Consider the following 15,430-nt stretch of genomic DNA (forward strand, 5'->3'; position numbering starts at 1 on the left):
CAGAAGTGTGTATTGTGGGAGCATGTGAGTTGGGCTGTCAACATACATCCATTTGCCAAGAGAACATCCCACTTCTGATCTAGGATGGACAGTTAGGCTTTTCTTTACAACAAGGTGAGTGAGTTGGTGTTCTTGAGTGGAAGACAGATGTACAGTACACAAACACATCTAAATATGCTGCTCACCTCTTTCCATCATCTCTCAGTATGTGGTGATGTCTTAAAAAAGCCTTACTGAGGCAGATTGAATGGGAGGAAGTGGCTCTAACTTCCCCAGGAAAGAGGGAGAGGAAACGGACGGGTTTGGACTGCTCAGTCAGGCTGGACATACAACTACAAGACTAATGACTGAAGAGAGCTGGCTGGGGAGAAAGACAGATAGAGACAGGGAGAGAGAAACATAAAGAGAAAGACTGCCTTCCATTGGCCTACAAGACCACAGAGTTGGACTAGGGAAAATAAAGTTAGGACGAGAGAGTGGCGGGAGAAAGACAGACTGAGGGAGCGAGAGAGAAACATAAAGAGAAAGAGAGAGGACTTCATTTTCCATTGTCCTCTTCTGGACTTGGGAAGAGAAGAGTGACCGAAAGAGAAGAAAAGGAGAAAGGGATTTTCCTGTGAGTTGGACACGTTCTGAGATCTATTGTGGGCTGGTACCTGGTTGTGGGGTGGACATGGGCCAGTTTCTGACGGGTCTAGGACTACTGCTCTGCTGTTCCCTCTCCTCCCCTCAGAGACTGGCTCCCTCAGGGAGAAACGTCTGCCAGGACCCCAGGTGATGACCACATTACACTCTCACACTTAATTTTTCTCACTTTCGTTTTCTGCCTTTTCTATCCAGACATATATCCTTGCTTTATGAAACATTCTCATTATCTTCATAATTGTAATCTTCCATTATTTCATGAAAAAAACACAGTATAAAGTCGCATCAAGAAACTTCCTACTATGCTTTACAGTATGTATTATGTTTACCCTTCTCAAACAGGAATCCTTCCACTCTTGTCTGTTGCACTGGATGGAGACAACAGAGAGAGGAGTGTACTTTACGTGAGTACCATTTTAGGGGAGAGGAGTGTACTTTACATGAGTATCAGTTTAGGGGAAAGGAGTGTACTTTACATGCGTATCAGTTTAGGGGAGAGGAGTGTACTTTACATGAGTATCAGTTTAGGGGAGAGGAGTGTACTTTACATGAGTATCAGTTTAGGGGAGAGGAGTGTACTTTACATGAGTATCAGTTTAGGGGAGAGGAGTGTACTTTACATGAGTATCAGTTTAGGGGAGAGGAGTGTACTTTACATGAGTATCAGTTTAGGGGAGAGGAGTGTACTTTAGGGGAGAGGACTGTACTTTACATGAGTATCAGTTTAGGGGAGAGGAGTGTGCTTTACATGAGTATCAGTTTAGGGGAGAGGAGTGTACTTTACATGAGTATCAGTTTAGGGGAGAGGAGTGTACTTTACGTGAGTATCATTTTAGGGGAGAGGAGTGTACTTTACACGAGTATCAGTTTAGGGGAGAGGAGTGTGCTTTACATGAGTATCAGTTTAGGGGAGAGGAGTGTACTTTACATGAGTATCAGTTTAGGGGAGAGGAGTGTACTTTACATGAGTATCAGTTTAGGGGAGAGGAGTGTACTTTAAATGAGTATCAGTTTAGGGGAGAGGAGTGTACTTTACATGAGTATCAGTTTAGGGGAGAGGAGTGTACTTTACATGAGTATCAGTTTAGGGAAGAGGAGTGTACTTTATGTGAGTATCATTTTAGGGGAGAGGACTGTACTTTACATGAGTATCAGTTTAGGGGAGAGGAGTGTGCTTTACATGAGTATCAGTTTAGGGGAGAGGAGTGTACTTTACATGAGTATCAGTTTAGGGGAGAGGAGTGTACTTTACATGAGTATCAGTTTAGAGGAGAGGAGTGTACTTTACATGAGTATCAGTTTAGGGGAGAGGAGTGTACTTTACATGAGTATCAGTTTAGGGGAGAGGAGTGTACTTTACGTGAGTATCATTTTAGGGGAGAGGACTGTACTTTACATGCGTATCAGTTTAGGGGAGAGGAGTGTACTTTACATGAGTATCATTTTAGGGGAGAGGAGTGTACTTTACGTGAGTATCATTTTAGGGGAGAGGAGTGTACTTTACATGAGTATCAGTTTAGGGGAGAGGAGTGTACTTTACATGCGTATCAGTTTAGGGGAGAGGAGTGTACTTTACATGAGTATCAGTTTAGGGGAGAGGAGTGTACTTTACATGAGTATCAGTTTAGGGGAGAGGAGTGTACTTTACATGAGTATCATTTTAGGGGAGAGGAGTGTACTTTACATGAGTATCAGTTTAGGGGAGAGGAGTGTACTTTACATGCGTATCAGTTTAGGGGAGAGGAGTGTACTTTACATGAGTATCATTTTAGGGGAGAGGAGTGTACTTTACATGAGTATCAGTTTAGGGGAGAGGAGTGTACTTTACATGAGTATCAGTTTAGGGGAGAGGAGTGTACTTTACATGAGTATCAGTTTAGGGGAGAGGAGTGTACTTTACGTGAGTATCATTTTAGGGGAGAGGACTGTACTTTACATGCGTATCAGTTTAGGGGAGAGGAGTGTACTTTACATGAGTATCATTTTAGGGGAGAGGAGTGTACTTTACATGAGTATCAGTTTAGGGGAGAGGAGTGTACTTTACATGAGTATCAGTTTAGGGGAGAGGAGTGTACTTTACGTGAGTATCATTTTAGGGGAGAGGAGTGTACTTTACATGAGTATCAGTTTAGGGGAGAGGAGTGTACTTTACATGCGTATCAGTTTAGGGGAGAGGAGTGTACTTTACATGAGTATCAGTTTAGGGGAGAGGAGTGTACTTTACATGAGTATCATTTTAGGGGAGAGGAGTGTACTTTACATGAGTATCAGTTTAGGGGAGAGGAGTGTACTTTACATGAGTATCAGTTTAGGGGAGAGGAGTGTACTTTACGTGAGTATCATTTTAGGGGAGAGGACTATACTTTACATGAGTATCAGCTGACAGTAAATTGTGTAAAACCATCCAGGGCACATAAGAACAGGCTTTTTGTCTTGTTTAGGTAGTATTGTATAATTCAGCACTGTGTCTGTTGTTTATGATTCCAGCTGTGTGTGATGGTGAGCAGGCCTGCCAGCAGGATGAGGTGTGTGTATACCCGGGCGTCTGTCGCTGTCGGCCTGGCTACTATGGAGCCCACTGCAAGACACGTAAGTCAAATCAACTCTGACGTTTAAGTTACATAGGCTGTGTCACTCAAACAATATATTTTGAACACAACAAGAGTCAATATAGCAACTTTGGTAGTGCTTTACATTGCAGGAATAAAAGGGTAAGAACATTGTAATTAAGTGGAAACTACTGAAGTATTACAGCCTGTCTCCCTCTTCAGGCTGCCCTCCAGAGTTCTGGGCACCGGACTGCCGTGAGCTGTGCAAGTGCCACCCTCACGGGCGCTGTGACCCGATCACGGGCAAGTGTACGTGCCTCTCTAACCGCTGGGGGCCACTTTGCCAGAACACCTGCAAATGTGGCCGTCATGGACACTGCCACCCCGTACACGGCAACTGCACCTGCGACGAGGGCTGGTGGACACCCACCTGTACCAAGCAGTGCCAGTGCTACCCAGGCACCTCCACCTGCGACCCACTGACCGGCAGGTGAGAGAGAATGGGTTTATTTACAATGGGAGGCATTAGTTAGCTAAAAGCTGAATCACTTGATACAATTTAGGCTGTAATTTAATAATTAAAAGGACAGTGTACACACATATTTTTTAACACAATAGCTACAACACAATAGAAATATATGTTTTCTTAAAAAAGGTTTGTTGGCAGGTGTCAGTGTGCCCCGGATTACTGGGGTCAGAAGTGCAGTCTTCAATGTAGCTGCTACATATCATCCTGCCAACAGAAGACGGGGGCGTGCGAATGCCAGAACGGGTGGTGGGGTCCGACGTGTGACCGCCGCTGTAACTGTGACCTGGAGCACAGCGAGTGTAATGCCGTCAGCGGGGAGTGTGTATGTCAGCCTGGGTACAAGGGAGCCTTCTGTAATGAACCGTGTGGACCTGGGGAGTATGGCAGTGGCTGTAAACTGAGGTAAGAGAGTGTTTTTGGATATGGCACTGATGTTTTGATGGTACAGCCTTGTCATTTGCTGTGGATGTCTCTCTCTCCCCTCCTATGTAGCTGTGGCCACTGTGAAGGAGGCCAGTCGTGCTCTGTGGTTGATGGTGTCTGTACGGCCTGTGAGCCTGGGTGGAATGGCACACACTGTGACCGTCTGTGCACGCATGGTTACCATGGAAACCACTGCCAGGAGGCATGCCCACGCTGCAGGAACGGTGAACCATGTGACCCCAGGACGGGGGCGTGTTCACGATGTGACCCAGGATGGACCAAACCCAGGTGTGTGTGTGTGTGTTTGATGGCTAACTACCAGTGAAACGTATCTGAGAGTTTTTACAGTAATTCCACTTCCCAGACATGCATGTGTCAATGATACTGAAAAGGTTCAGTGTTTTCTTCTAGTGCTGATAGTTTTGTTGTCTCTCTGTTATCTGGGCCACTCTGTATGTCTGCAGGTGTGACGAGCCATGCTCTAACAGGACATTCGGGGACGCCTGCCGCTCCCTGTGCAGCCCCTGTTTCCATGGCCACTGTGATCACGTGACAGGAAGTTGTGTCTGTGGGCCTGGGTTCCAGGGACGGAGGTGAGAGTACTGAGAAACCAGACAGAGGTTCTGTTTGAATACTCTTAAAATGCATCCTTCCTTACCCTCTTCCTTGAAGTGATGTGAAACAATGCTTCAAATAACTGCGTTTCTCCAATCCAATCATGTCTGATTTAGACATCTTGCTGGGATTGTGTATCTTGCTGTCACTAACAGGTTTCTCTCTGTTGTGTCCCCAGTTGTAACATCACCTGTCCAGATCAGCTGTATGGCTTTAACTGTTCCTCTGTCTGTGACTGTGGAGAGGGAACCGCCTGTCACCCAGCGACGGGGGCGTGTCCATACAGTATGTACTCCTCCTATTGGATACAGCGCTATTTGGTGGATAATGTGTAGCTAATGAATAGTAATAATAAATGGGCCTATGGATTCAAATATTAGTTTTTCCTCAAGAAGGAATATGTGAGGTTGAATCACATTTGTTTGTGTGTGTGCGTGTGTGTGGTGTCAGGTGGTCACAGGGCTCTGATCACTGGTCTCCTGGTCCCTCTGCTCTTGGTGCTGCTGGGTCTGGTCTGCTGCTGCTGCTGCTGTGGAGGACCTACTGATGGCAAAGACAGGTGTGTGTGTGTATATAATTCTGATGACAAAGACAGGTGTGTGTATGTTCCTCTGACCTCTGACCTTGCTCTGGTCCTACAGGGTAGCAGTGGGTGACGGTGGTACCTCTGGCCGTATGAAGCATCATGTGTATAACGTCCTGGCCAACGTGAGCTCTGCTGTACCCTGTATCTCTGTCTGGTCCTCTGGGCTACCCAGAGTCACAGGTCAGGACAATATCACACTAGAGATCATGTCATATGTCTGTATCTATGTAAGGAAGAAACTCCAGTACTTAGATGCTCTGAAAGTTTTTATCCATGCGCTTGGAAAAGGGACTGGTGTCCATACTATACGTATTACATTATTATGACAATAATAAAAATAATAAATGCTTCTCTCTCCAGTGTCACACCACGACCCTGAGCTGACGTTCAACCACAGCTTCATAGAGCCTCCCTCCTCAGGCTGGGTGACGGAGGGATCCTTCTTCGACAGTGATGAGGAGACCGGAGAGGTGCTCTACTGTGTCCCCCCCAGAGAAGGTAATCAGTGTGTGTGTGTGTGTGTGTGTGTGTGTGTGTGTGTGTGTGTGTGTGTGTGTGTGTGTGTGTGTGTGTGTGTGTGTGTGTGTGTGTGTGTGTGTGTGTGTGTGTGTGTGTGTGTGTGTGTGTGTGTGTGTGTGTGTGTGTGTGTGTGTGTGTGTGTGTGTGTGTGTGTTCAACCCTTTGGGTTTTGATTGACTCCATATTTTCTCTCTCTCCCTGTCCCTCTATTCCCCCGCTCTTCCTCCCTCAGACATCCCTGCAGTTGCAGGCGGTGAGTTCCAGGAGTTCCAGCACGAGATGAGTTCTAAGTGTAACATGTTCCCCGACCCCTCTGCCTTCAGTATTAGTGCAGAAGACATGTCCCTCCCCTTTGGCATCCCCCGCACCTCCAGCAACGCCAAGTCCAAATGCCCCTCCGTCTCCTTCGCCGAAGGCACCAGGTAACACCAGGTCGTAGTCATCTTGATGAGGACATTGGGCACTACACACACCACACCACACTACGCAGCACTTCAATTCTCTTTTTGTGATTGTTTTTAATGTTGAGTGAATGTCAAAAAAATTACCCTTGTAGATTAATAAAGTACAATCTCATCTCATCCGAGGTTCAGTCCCAAGGAGCGCCGAGGCTCTGCCCAAGATTTGACACCCGGGGCCCCCCGCACCAAACACAAGTCCCCCTGGGGGGTCCTGATGCTGTCAGCCCTCCAGGCCCAGGGAGGGAATGCCTCAGAGGGGGAAGAGACGGAGGGGGGGGTGGATGGATGTGGAGGTGGGACTGGACCATTAGAAGACCCAGAATTCAGTGGTGAAGCAGAGGACCCCGATGTGGACAGGTGGACAGCTACCCCGACCCGAGCCATGTCTACCCTGCAGGTGCCTGGAGCAGTGGTAGGACGCACCATATCCAACGCTGCTGTTCCCAGAAAGGGAGGGCAAACACCAGGGTCCACATCCGATGGCCAGCAGGCAGAGATGGACAAAGTGACCACAGTGTATGTGACAGTGGGGAAGGCGGGGGTGGGGAGGCCCCTGTCTAAACTAGAGCTCCCCAGCTTGGAGGGCCCGGTACAGGCCATGCTACGTAGGCTAGGCAGCCTCCAGAGACACAAAGACCAGGAGGTGGGAACTAAGCCCAAGGGGAAGAGCCCGGGGGCGGAGGGGATCATCAAGCCCCCCAGGAGGAAGCTGGGGACTAGGGCCAGTGTGTGGGAGCAGGGGGCTCCCCCACCCTCGGGGGTGGAGGGTGCTGTAGGGGAAGGCGTATCTATGAGAGAACCCAGTAGGAGGAAACAGCACGCCCACCATAGCTCCCCTGCTGTCATGGGAAACACAGACGCTGGCACTAACACTCAACCCCCACCAGAGGACACCCCTGCCACCGTTACGCCCACGAGGCCCCTGTCCTCCATTTTGAAAAGCGTGCCAGAGGTCGCTGGGTCAGAGGTTAGGGGTGAAAGGTCAGGGGTAAGGCGAGAGAACGGCGACCCTGGGATGCAGACTGATAGTGGATATCGAACAATCGGGCCAGCTGGATTTGTAACGGACACTGTTAGTCTGAGTGAAGTCATCGCCAATGAAGGAGTGGTGGCTGGTGTGGACGATGGACCTAACCTTTATGAGAACGTGATGATTATGCATTCCTAATTTCAGATGCAATGACTGTGGTGCTCTGTCTCTTCTCACAATTGAGTATGTAGTTCGACTACTAATGAATGAGGAATTTGGAAACTAGCCTACTCTACTGAGTTAACAGTCGAGTCTGACATAAACTAGCAATCTTTACAATATTGAGTATACAATTTTATGAATTACAATATGTATATGATGGTTCTGTACAATATGTACTGTATGTAACAATAGGATCATGTTGAAATCACCTTACCAAAAAGTTATTGCCACTGTAACTGCCATGTGTGAAACAACTATGCAAATGAAAACCAAAAAATGCTCCTGTGCACTTTGTTCACTTTGACTTGTCTGTCATCACTGGGATAACATTGCTCTGTGGTGCCAGGTTGAACCATTTAAAAGTGTTGGCACTGGCAGCACCAACCCTTCCCAAACCATCACCTGTCTGTGATATGTATTATTCACTGGAACACTGAGGCTGTGTCCCAAATGACACCCTATTCCTTTTATAGTGGCCATGGTCAAAAGTAGTGCACTATAAAGGAAACAGGGTGCCATTTGGGATGCACACTGAGTGAAACAAAACAAGTGATGAAACCTGCCATACATCTGATGTATTGTGGTGTCTGACAGCTGCATTCCCAATATTGTAGGGTTGAGAGCATTTTGGTTGTATTGGGATTTACATATAAAAGAAAATAAGCCACCATAGACATATCTGTAGAGACTATATTCATCTCTATGGTGACCACTCCCCTTCTGCTTGTACAGGATTTAAGGAGGGGTTGACAGACAGGGTTAGAATGGACGATTGATGACTTGATCTTCTTTAATCTCATTTCTGAATGTTTCCAAAAATCAGCAGTGAATCAACAAGTCCGGACCGCGTACGCTGTGGAATTGAGTTGTAATGTAAAAGAATGCAGCATGGTGTCTCATTGGAACAGATATCCCCCGGCTACCTGGCATAGTCTACTATCAGGCTAGCATAGTCTATGTACTATCTGTAGGTTTTGCCAAGCCTGCGTCCTCTTGATCACTGTTAAACTTGCCTCCCACATAGCATGTCCTTCTATGCAGCCAAAAACAGTTTCATCATATTCCACTGAAAGCGCTAGTCAGGAAATGGAGACCTGGTGGTCCAGAGTTGTGTTTGTTGATGTCTTTGTAGCCTGTCGTTCACTAGGTGTTAGTAGGGTTTCTGTATCACACTGGCAATCCCACCTTTAAAGACCCCTCTTGTAAACTGGGTCAGATATTAGAGAGGAGAGATAACCCACATGTAAAAATGATTACAGTTTACAATAGAATTCAGTAGTATACTGTAGAATACTATACTACACACTGTGAAAGCCTCCACTTCTATGTCAAAGATATTAAAACAAAAACACTATAGTAAATACAACAATAATGTCCGCAAAAACACTACAGTAATTACTACAGTATACTACAGTCTGCAAAAACACTACAGTAAATACTACCGTATACTACAGTCTGCAAAAACACTACAGTAAATACTACAGTATACTACAGTCTGCAAAAACACTACAGTAAATACTACCGTATACTACAGTCTGCAAAAACACTACAGTAAATACTACCGTATACTACAGTCTGCAAAAACACTACAGTAAATACTACAGTATACTACAGTCTGCAAAAACACTACAGTAAATACTACCGTATACTACAGTCTGCAAAAACACTACAGTAAATACTACAGTATACTACAGTCTGCAAAAACACTACAGTAAATACTACAGTATACTACAGTCTGCAAAAACACTACAGTAAATACAACAATAATGTCCGCAAAAACACTACAGTAATTACTACAGTATACTACAGTCTGCAAAAACACTACAGTAAATACTACCGTATACTACAGTCTGCAAAAACACTACAGTAAATACTACCGTATACTACAGTCTGCAAAAACACTACAGTAAATACTACCGTATACTACAGTCTGCAAAAACACTACAGTAAATACTACCGTATACTACAGTCTGCAAAAACACTACAGTAAATACTACCGTATACTACAGTCTGCAAAAACACTACAGTAATTACTACCGTATACTACAATCCGCAAAAATACTACATTAATTACTACAGTTTTCTTTCACTGCAGTATTTATACTATAGTAAACTGTAAATACTACAGTAATAACTATAGTATTCACTGTAGTGTTTTTGTGGACTTCAGATTGCACACCAACCAACCAGCTGAACTTTGCCCCAAATCATGGGGAACAGAGGGGGTGGGGAACAGAGATGGGTGGGCCTTCATTGATCTCCAATAAGGGGAGCTACAGCGCAAATACTACAAGTCTACTTTGACTGAATTGAGCCTTGGATTAATTTCAATACCCCCTATAACATGTGGGTACCCTTTACAGCTAGAAAATGTTTAATTATAAAAGTATTACACACAAGTATTCCAGGTACAAAGAGAAAGGTCCTCATAACAGAACATTTTTGTGAAGTGATTCTTCTAATTTAGAGGCGAAAGAAACGCACACCTATTTAGGCGAGGCGCTGGCTAGCGGAGTAGAACACTTGAACAATGAAAGGAGAGCCGCACACACTAGGAGCTCCGATGCAATAGTTTAATAACCTCATATCCAACGCTTCGACAGACAAGCTGTCTTCGTCAGGGTATCAGCTTGTCTGTCGAAATGTTGGATATGAGGTTATTAAAGTATTGCATCGGAGCTCCTAGAGTGTGCGGCTCTCCTTTCATTTTTCAAGTGATTCTTCTAATTATCCAGCTTTAAATTACTGTCTATTTGAGTCTTTGATGTAAAACATGTTTTGACATACTGCATATGTTTCTTTATCCAGTTGTGAATCTATTTCTTCTCGGCCTCCAGGTGTTTTTCAGGGCAGCCCAGCCAGTACTTGCCAATGGACCTGGGGTAAGGAGGGCTGGCTGGGTCCACTTTCTTGGTCTTCAGATCCACTCTGTAGTATTTATCTGGAAAACGAATACAGAGAATATGTCTGGTGGATTTCGAGTTGTTCTGTGCCCTTAGGGTGTGTGTTTAATGGGAGGCTAAAAAGAAAAAAGCAATAGGACAATAAAGTATCCTTCCTTACCTCCCTTGAAGAAGTAGACGCTCTGCACTGGCTGGCCCTTGTTGACAAACTCCCAGTAGGCCCTCCCCTCAGCGTTGTATCTGGAGTCATAGTTGTATCCATCTCTTCTGTCCTGGTCATCCCTCCTCCTGTCCTGGTCATCCCTCCTCCTATCCTGGTCATCCCTCCTTCTATCCCTGTCTCTGTCTTCATCCCTGGCATCCGTTCGGCGCATGTCCCACCCTCCAAACATCCCCTTCTCTGCTAACGCCTGCCCCATAGCCATCCTCCTTTCCGCCAGCTTCCGACCGAGATCCAAACCCTTCTCAGCGAATCGTTTCCCCATATCCATCCCCTTCTCTGCGAACGCCTGCCCCATAGCCATTCCCGTCCCGGCACCCCAGTAAGACTGGCGCCTACTTCTGCGGTGGCCCCACTGCTGTTCCCACTGCTGTCCATATTGTTGCCCTTGTTGTCCATATAGTTGTCCATTTTGCTGTCCATTTAACTGATCCTGTTGACCATACTGCCCCCACTGTTGGTCCCATGGCTGGCGCCTCCCGTCGTTGTGGTCCCGTAAAGGGGGTACGGGTGGGAACAGGGGTGGGGCCAGTGGCCTGGGGGTGATGTAGAGTCTCCCTGTCATGACAGCGTCCACTGGGGCCTTGATGCCTATCCAGTCCTTGTTGATGAACCGATGCCCACCATGGTGGTTGGGGACTGGGGGAGAGAGAATGGCAGATGAGATGTAGCATTATATGGTGGGGGCTAGCTTGAAAACTATTCTTGTTTGTTAAGCAACCATTTTCTTAAAGTCAACATTGTGCCATGAATGATTCCTTATATCCTCTTTCTTCACCTCCTCAATACGCATTGGATGAGAAGGTCCACAGGTAAGAGACTTGGATCTTCTTCTCCAATGCGTTTGGAGAAGGAGGAATGGAAAGAGGAAGTGAGGTCACAAGAAAAGATCATTGAGAAAGCGCCACAGCGTCTTACTGCCTCTGAAGAGCATGTTGAAGAGTTCCTCCCAGTTGTTGTGGTAGATGTCAGTGTAGGCTGTGAACAGAGCGGAGGGAGACTCAGCTGCCATCTTGATACACTCCTCATGTGATGGCTGGTGCTTGAACTCATACTGGTAGTACTGGTCACCTGGGAACACAGACAAACAACGGGTCTGTTAACAAAACAGATTATGTGAAAAGAAATTCACTGGAAACAGCGAGTTAGTCACTTCATTGTGGCTATATCTTCCATCATTTGAATAAGTTCAGGAGGAGGACTATCATTGTGAGGTGTTCTCAAGTTTAAACACAACAATTAATTCAATCACTTATCAATTAGCAACTGCCTAGTGTATTGTATGTTCTTCATTTAAGATTTGGTGTGACCTTTGAAGAAGTAGACCTTCTCTTTGCTGTGGTGTCCAGGGGCTGCTATGGCGAAGGCTGCGTCCACGTCGTCTGGTATCTTCTCAAAGCCCACGTTGATATCCCTGGGATAGTCCGCCTCCAGCACACCATCATCAAACCGCCAGTACTTGTTACCCTGTTGGAGGATTTGCAATTTGAAAAATCTGTTTGAAATTAATAAATGTAAGTTTGGAATGAATAAATGTAATTTATATCAGTGAAGTTGGCAATGTAACAAATGTATTACATTTACAAAATGTATAATAAATACAGACAGCTTGAGATATAACTTCCATTGCCAACCTTCTACCGTCCTACCAACATTTAATCTTTAATCTACGCTCTCTAGCCAAGGTATTCATCCCACCTTGAACATGTATGTCTTGCCCTGGCAGTTGATACGTGTAAAGGCAGCATCTATAGGCCCTCTGATACCCCAGATGTCCTGGATCAGTTTGGGGTAGCCGGGCATCACCGACTTCTCATCCAGCTCAAAGAACCACTCCCCTAGGAAAGGACACAAAACAAACACCTACATTGAGATACAGATAAACAAAACCTCTCCTGGTGTTTTTCTCCCACTCATCGACACCTCTGAAGGTGACGGAGTAAGACCCCTGAAGACCCTTACCTCTGAAGGTGACAGAGTAAGACCCATGAAGACCCTTACCTCTGAAGGTGACGGAGTAAGACCCATGAAGACCCTTACCTCTGAAGGTGACGGAGTAAGACCCATGAAGACCCTTACCTCTGAAGGTGACGGAGTAAGACCCCTGAAGACCCTTACCTCTGAAGGTGACGGAGTAAGACCCATGAAGACCCTTACCTCTGAAGGTGACGGAGTAAGACCCCTGAAGACCCTTACCTCTGAAGGTGACGGAGTAAGACCCCTGAAGACCCTTACCTCTGAAGGTGACGGAGTAAGACCCCTGAAGACCCTTACCTCTGAAGGTGATGGAGTAAGACCCCTGAAGACCCTTACCTCTGAAGGTGACGGAGTAAGACCCATGAAGACCCTTACCTCTGAAGGTGACGGAGTAAGACTCATAAAGACCCTTACCTCTAAAGGTGACGGGGTACGACCCATGAAGACCCTTACCTCTGAAGGTGACGGGGTAAGACCCATGAAGACCCTTACCTCTGAAGGTGACGGGGTAAGACCCATGAAGACCCTTACCTCTGAAGGTGACAGAGTAAGACCCATGAAGACCCTTACCTCTGAAGGTGACGGAGTAAGACCCATGAAGACTCTTACGTCTGAAGGTGACGGAGTAAGACCCATGAAGACCCTTACCTCTGAAGGTGACGGGGTACAACCCATGAAGACCCTTACCTCTGAAGGTGACGAGGTAAGACCCATGAAGACCCTTACCTCTGAAGGTGACGGTGTACGACCCATGAAGACCCTTACCCCTGAAGGTGACGGGGTACGACCCATGAAGACCCTTACCCCTGAAGGTGACTGGGTACGACCCATGAAGACCCTTACCCCTGAAGGTGACGACCATTACCTCTGAAGGCGTAGACAGAGCCGTTCTTGAGCTGCATTAGGGAGTCCCAGGGCCTGCTGCTGCATGGCTCAGCATCTGGGTCTACTACCGGAGCCTTGGTGGTCGTCACCACTTCCTCTGTGGTTGTCTGTAGGACTGATGTTGCCTCGGTGGCTATAGCTGTCTCTGGGAGTGGGACTACCGCTGGGAACTGGCCTCTATCTGAGCCTCTACCTGCCTGTGTTGCCGACGGTGCCTTGGTGGCTTTAGCTGCCTCCGGGAGTGGGACTACCCCTGGGACCTGGCCTCTCTGTGGGCCTCGAGCTGCGCCTCTAGCTGGCTCTGTGACTGGGGTTATCTTTGTGGCAATTTTGGCAGGAGTAGGGGTGGTGTTGATGGTTCTGATGCGTGTGGGTTGCCTATGTTGGCCCCCTGAGGTTCTGGATGCCCTGTCTTCAGGTTGGGTCGGGAAGGCGGGCGTTGTAGGGGTAAATGGACCATCATCATCCTCTGCAAATTCAAAGGTGTCCCCACGTGCTGAAGGAAACAGAGGTCACATTAAATTAATAACGCAATTAATTAATAGCAAAATATTATATGAATGTTGAACATATGCAACTCATTACCATGTTAATCAGTGGTGCATTATTCAATATTACCTTTAAAGGTTGTTAAAAGGGAAATCTGGGACTCTTCTAACAATCAATATACAAACACACACACATATACACTCTTTTTACTTTTCATATGACAGGTGGTCTCGTAGTCTGAGCAGCAGCTCTTGTAGTACCGACACATGGTGTCACACTGGCAATCCTTCTTGGAGTCGAAGCCATTCTCACAGCGGTCCATGCATGACTCTGACACACAAGGACAGCACAGAGAGGAAACGTATAAATTACTTATAGAACAGCAAAAATGTTGGGAAATACCTCCACCAACTCCAATATATAGTCCCTAACTGAGTTTCCAAATACTATCTTGAAATTCATGAGTTCTCCTTCACCAGTAACAACTCAGTTTAATTTCAACCAAAACATCACCACTACATTTTCAAGTCAATCTAGACTATATCTTTTTAATGGTATACTTACCCTCTGCAGCAAACACAGTAGCTAGCCCGGCTAGCAGGAGTATCAGCCCGAGCCTCATGCTGTCTGTCTCTCTGGGTCTCTCTGGGTGTGTGACGGAGAGGACCCAGGGGATAGAGAACAGTGTGCTACTAATCAATTACAAATGCAATGCAATGGCTACCAGTGTCATTCACCTCTACAGAATGTTTACTTAAACCTTGTTTCAACCTTGTTATCAACCTTGTTTTTGCTGAAGCAATAAGTAAATAAAGAGTTTCGCTCAAAAAATGCTTTATATCAAATGCTGGTAGTTAGCTTTCATCGTTTAAAGAACTTGTGAAAGAGGTTGGTGTTTTTTATCACTAATCTAATCATGGCATGGGGTTGTTCAATGACATCTATCCCTTGATGGTTTCATTTCAGAGTGACAAATTATCATTTTTTGTTGTTGCAAAACACTATATATCTGCCTCACTCTCAGAGAAATAAGTAGTACTGCTGGTTTTACATAGTCAAAGTAACAAATAACGACATTTGTAATAAAGAACTGTACAAATGATACATTTGTGACATCAATAAATACAAAATGTTTTTACAAAATGAATCAATACAGTAATATGAGATCTGTAACATTTGCATTTGACACTTTAGTCATTTAGCAGATGCTCTTATCCAGAGCTGTCACAAAGCCTGGAGTGGTGGGTGCGGAGTCAAGCGCAGAGAGCAGAGGATAATGAGGAAACCGGACTTTATTTCGGCCTCCAATATAACGCCCAAAACAACAGGCAAATAATCAAAAATTGTCCAACCCAACACAGGGCACAAACAGACTGTAACACTACACACAACAACCTCGACTGACAGAAAACAGGCTGGCCAAACAGGCTTAAATAG

The 15,430-nt window shown here is 45.9% G+C and overlaps 2 protein-coding genes across 3 annotated transcripts; one reads left to right on the forward strand and one right to left on the reverse strand.

Annotated features, from left to right (window-relative positions):
- The first annotated feature begins 89 nt into the window (after positions 1–89).
- LOC109905651 (scavenger receptor class F member 1-like) lies at positions 90–7,800 on the forward strand. 2 transcript variants are annotated; one of them, XM_031790759.1, is made up of 13 exons: positions 90–774; positions 988–1,049; positions 3,133–3,234; positions 3,417–3,684; positions 3,862–4,125; positions 4,216–4,434; positions 4,611–4,739; positions 4,940–5,046; positions 5,212–5,320; positions 5,403–5,527; positions 5,708–5,845; positions 6,099–6,288; positions 6,454–7,800. In XM_031790759.1, exons 1-13 carry the CDS (start codon positions 674–676, stop codon positions 7,493–7,495), a joined length of 2,856 nt encoding a protein of 951 aa, XP_031646619.1. In that variant the 5' UTR covers positions 90–673; the 3' UTR covers positions 7,496–7,800. The 2 variants fall into 2 exon arrangements, with proteins under 2 accessions (XP_031646619.1, XP_031646620.1); XM_031790760.1 differs by having other exon boundaries at positions 6,460–7,800.
- A 401-nt stretch (positions 7,801–8,201) lies between these two features.
- Positions 8,202–14,689, reverse strand: LOC109905652 (vitronectin). The gene is made up of 8 exons (XM_020503160.2): positions 14,558–14,689; positions 14,204–14,323; positions 13,485–14,000; positions 12,341–12,480; positions 11,953–12,109; positions 11,561–11,713; positions 10,583–11,281; positions 8,202–10,460 (listed from the first exon to the last, which is right to left on the reverse strand). Exons 1-8 carry the CDS (start codon positions 14,613–14,615, stop codon positions 10,336–10,338), a joined length of 1,968 nt encoding a protein of 655 aa, XP_020358749.1. The 5' UTR covers positions 14,616–14,689; the 3' UTR covers positions 8,202–10,335.
- Positions 14,690–15,430: the final 741 nt, after the last annotated feature.

The sequence above is a fragment of the Oncorhynchus kisutch genome, linkage group LG15 (assembly GCF_002021735.2).
Source record: "Oncorhynchus kisutch isolate 150728-3 linkage group LG15, Okis_V2, whole genome shotgun sequence".
NCBI classification, from domain to species: Eukaryota; Metazoa; Chordata; class Actinopteri; order Salmoniformes; family Salmonidae; genus Oncorhynchus; species Oncorhynchus kisutch.

Bases quoted from the DNA above. Each gene is read 5' to 3' on its own strand.
- LOC109905651 (XM_031790759.1), top strand. From the start codon at position 674: ATGGGCCAGTTTCTGACGGGTCTAGGACTACTGCTCTGCTGTTCCCTC. The intron at 4,126-4,215 runs GTAAGAGAGTGT...CCTCCTATGTAG, and splicing joins GGCAGTGGCTGTAAACTGAG to CTGTGGCCACTGTGAAGGAG. The intron at 4,435-4,610 runs GTGTGTGTGTGT...GTATGTCTGCAG, and splicing joins CCAGGATGGACCAAACCCAG to GTGTGACGAGCCATGCTCTA.
- LOC109905652 (XM_020503160.2), bottom strand. From the start codon at position 14,615: ATGAGGCTCGGGCTGATACTCCTGCTAGCCGGGCTAGCTACTGTGTTT. The intron at 14,001-14,203 runs GTAAAAAGAGTG...TGTTTCCTTCAG, and splicing joins GACCACCTGTCATATGAAAA to CACGTGGGGACACCTTTGAA. The intron at 10,461-10,582 runs GTAAGGAAGGAT...TTCGTTTTCCAG, and splicing joins CGTCTACTTCTTCAAGGGAG to ATAAATACTACAGAGTGGAT.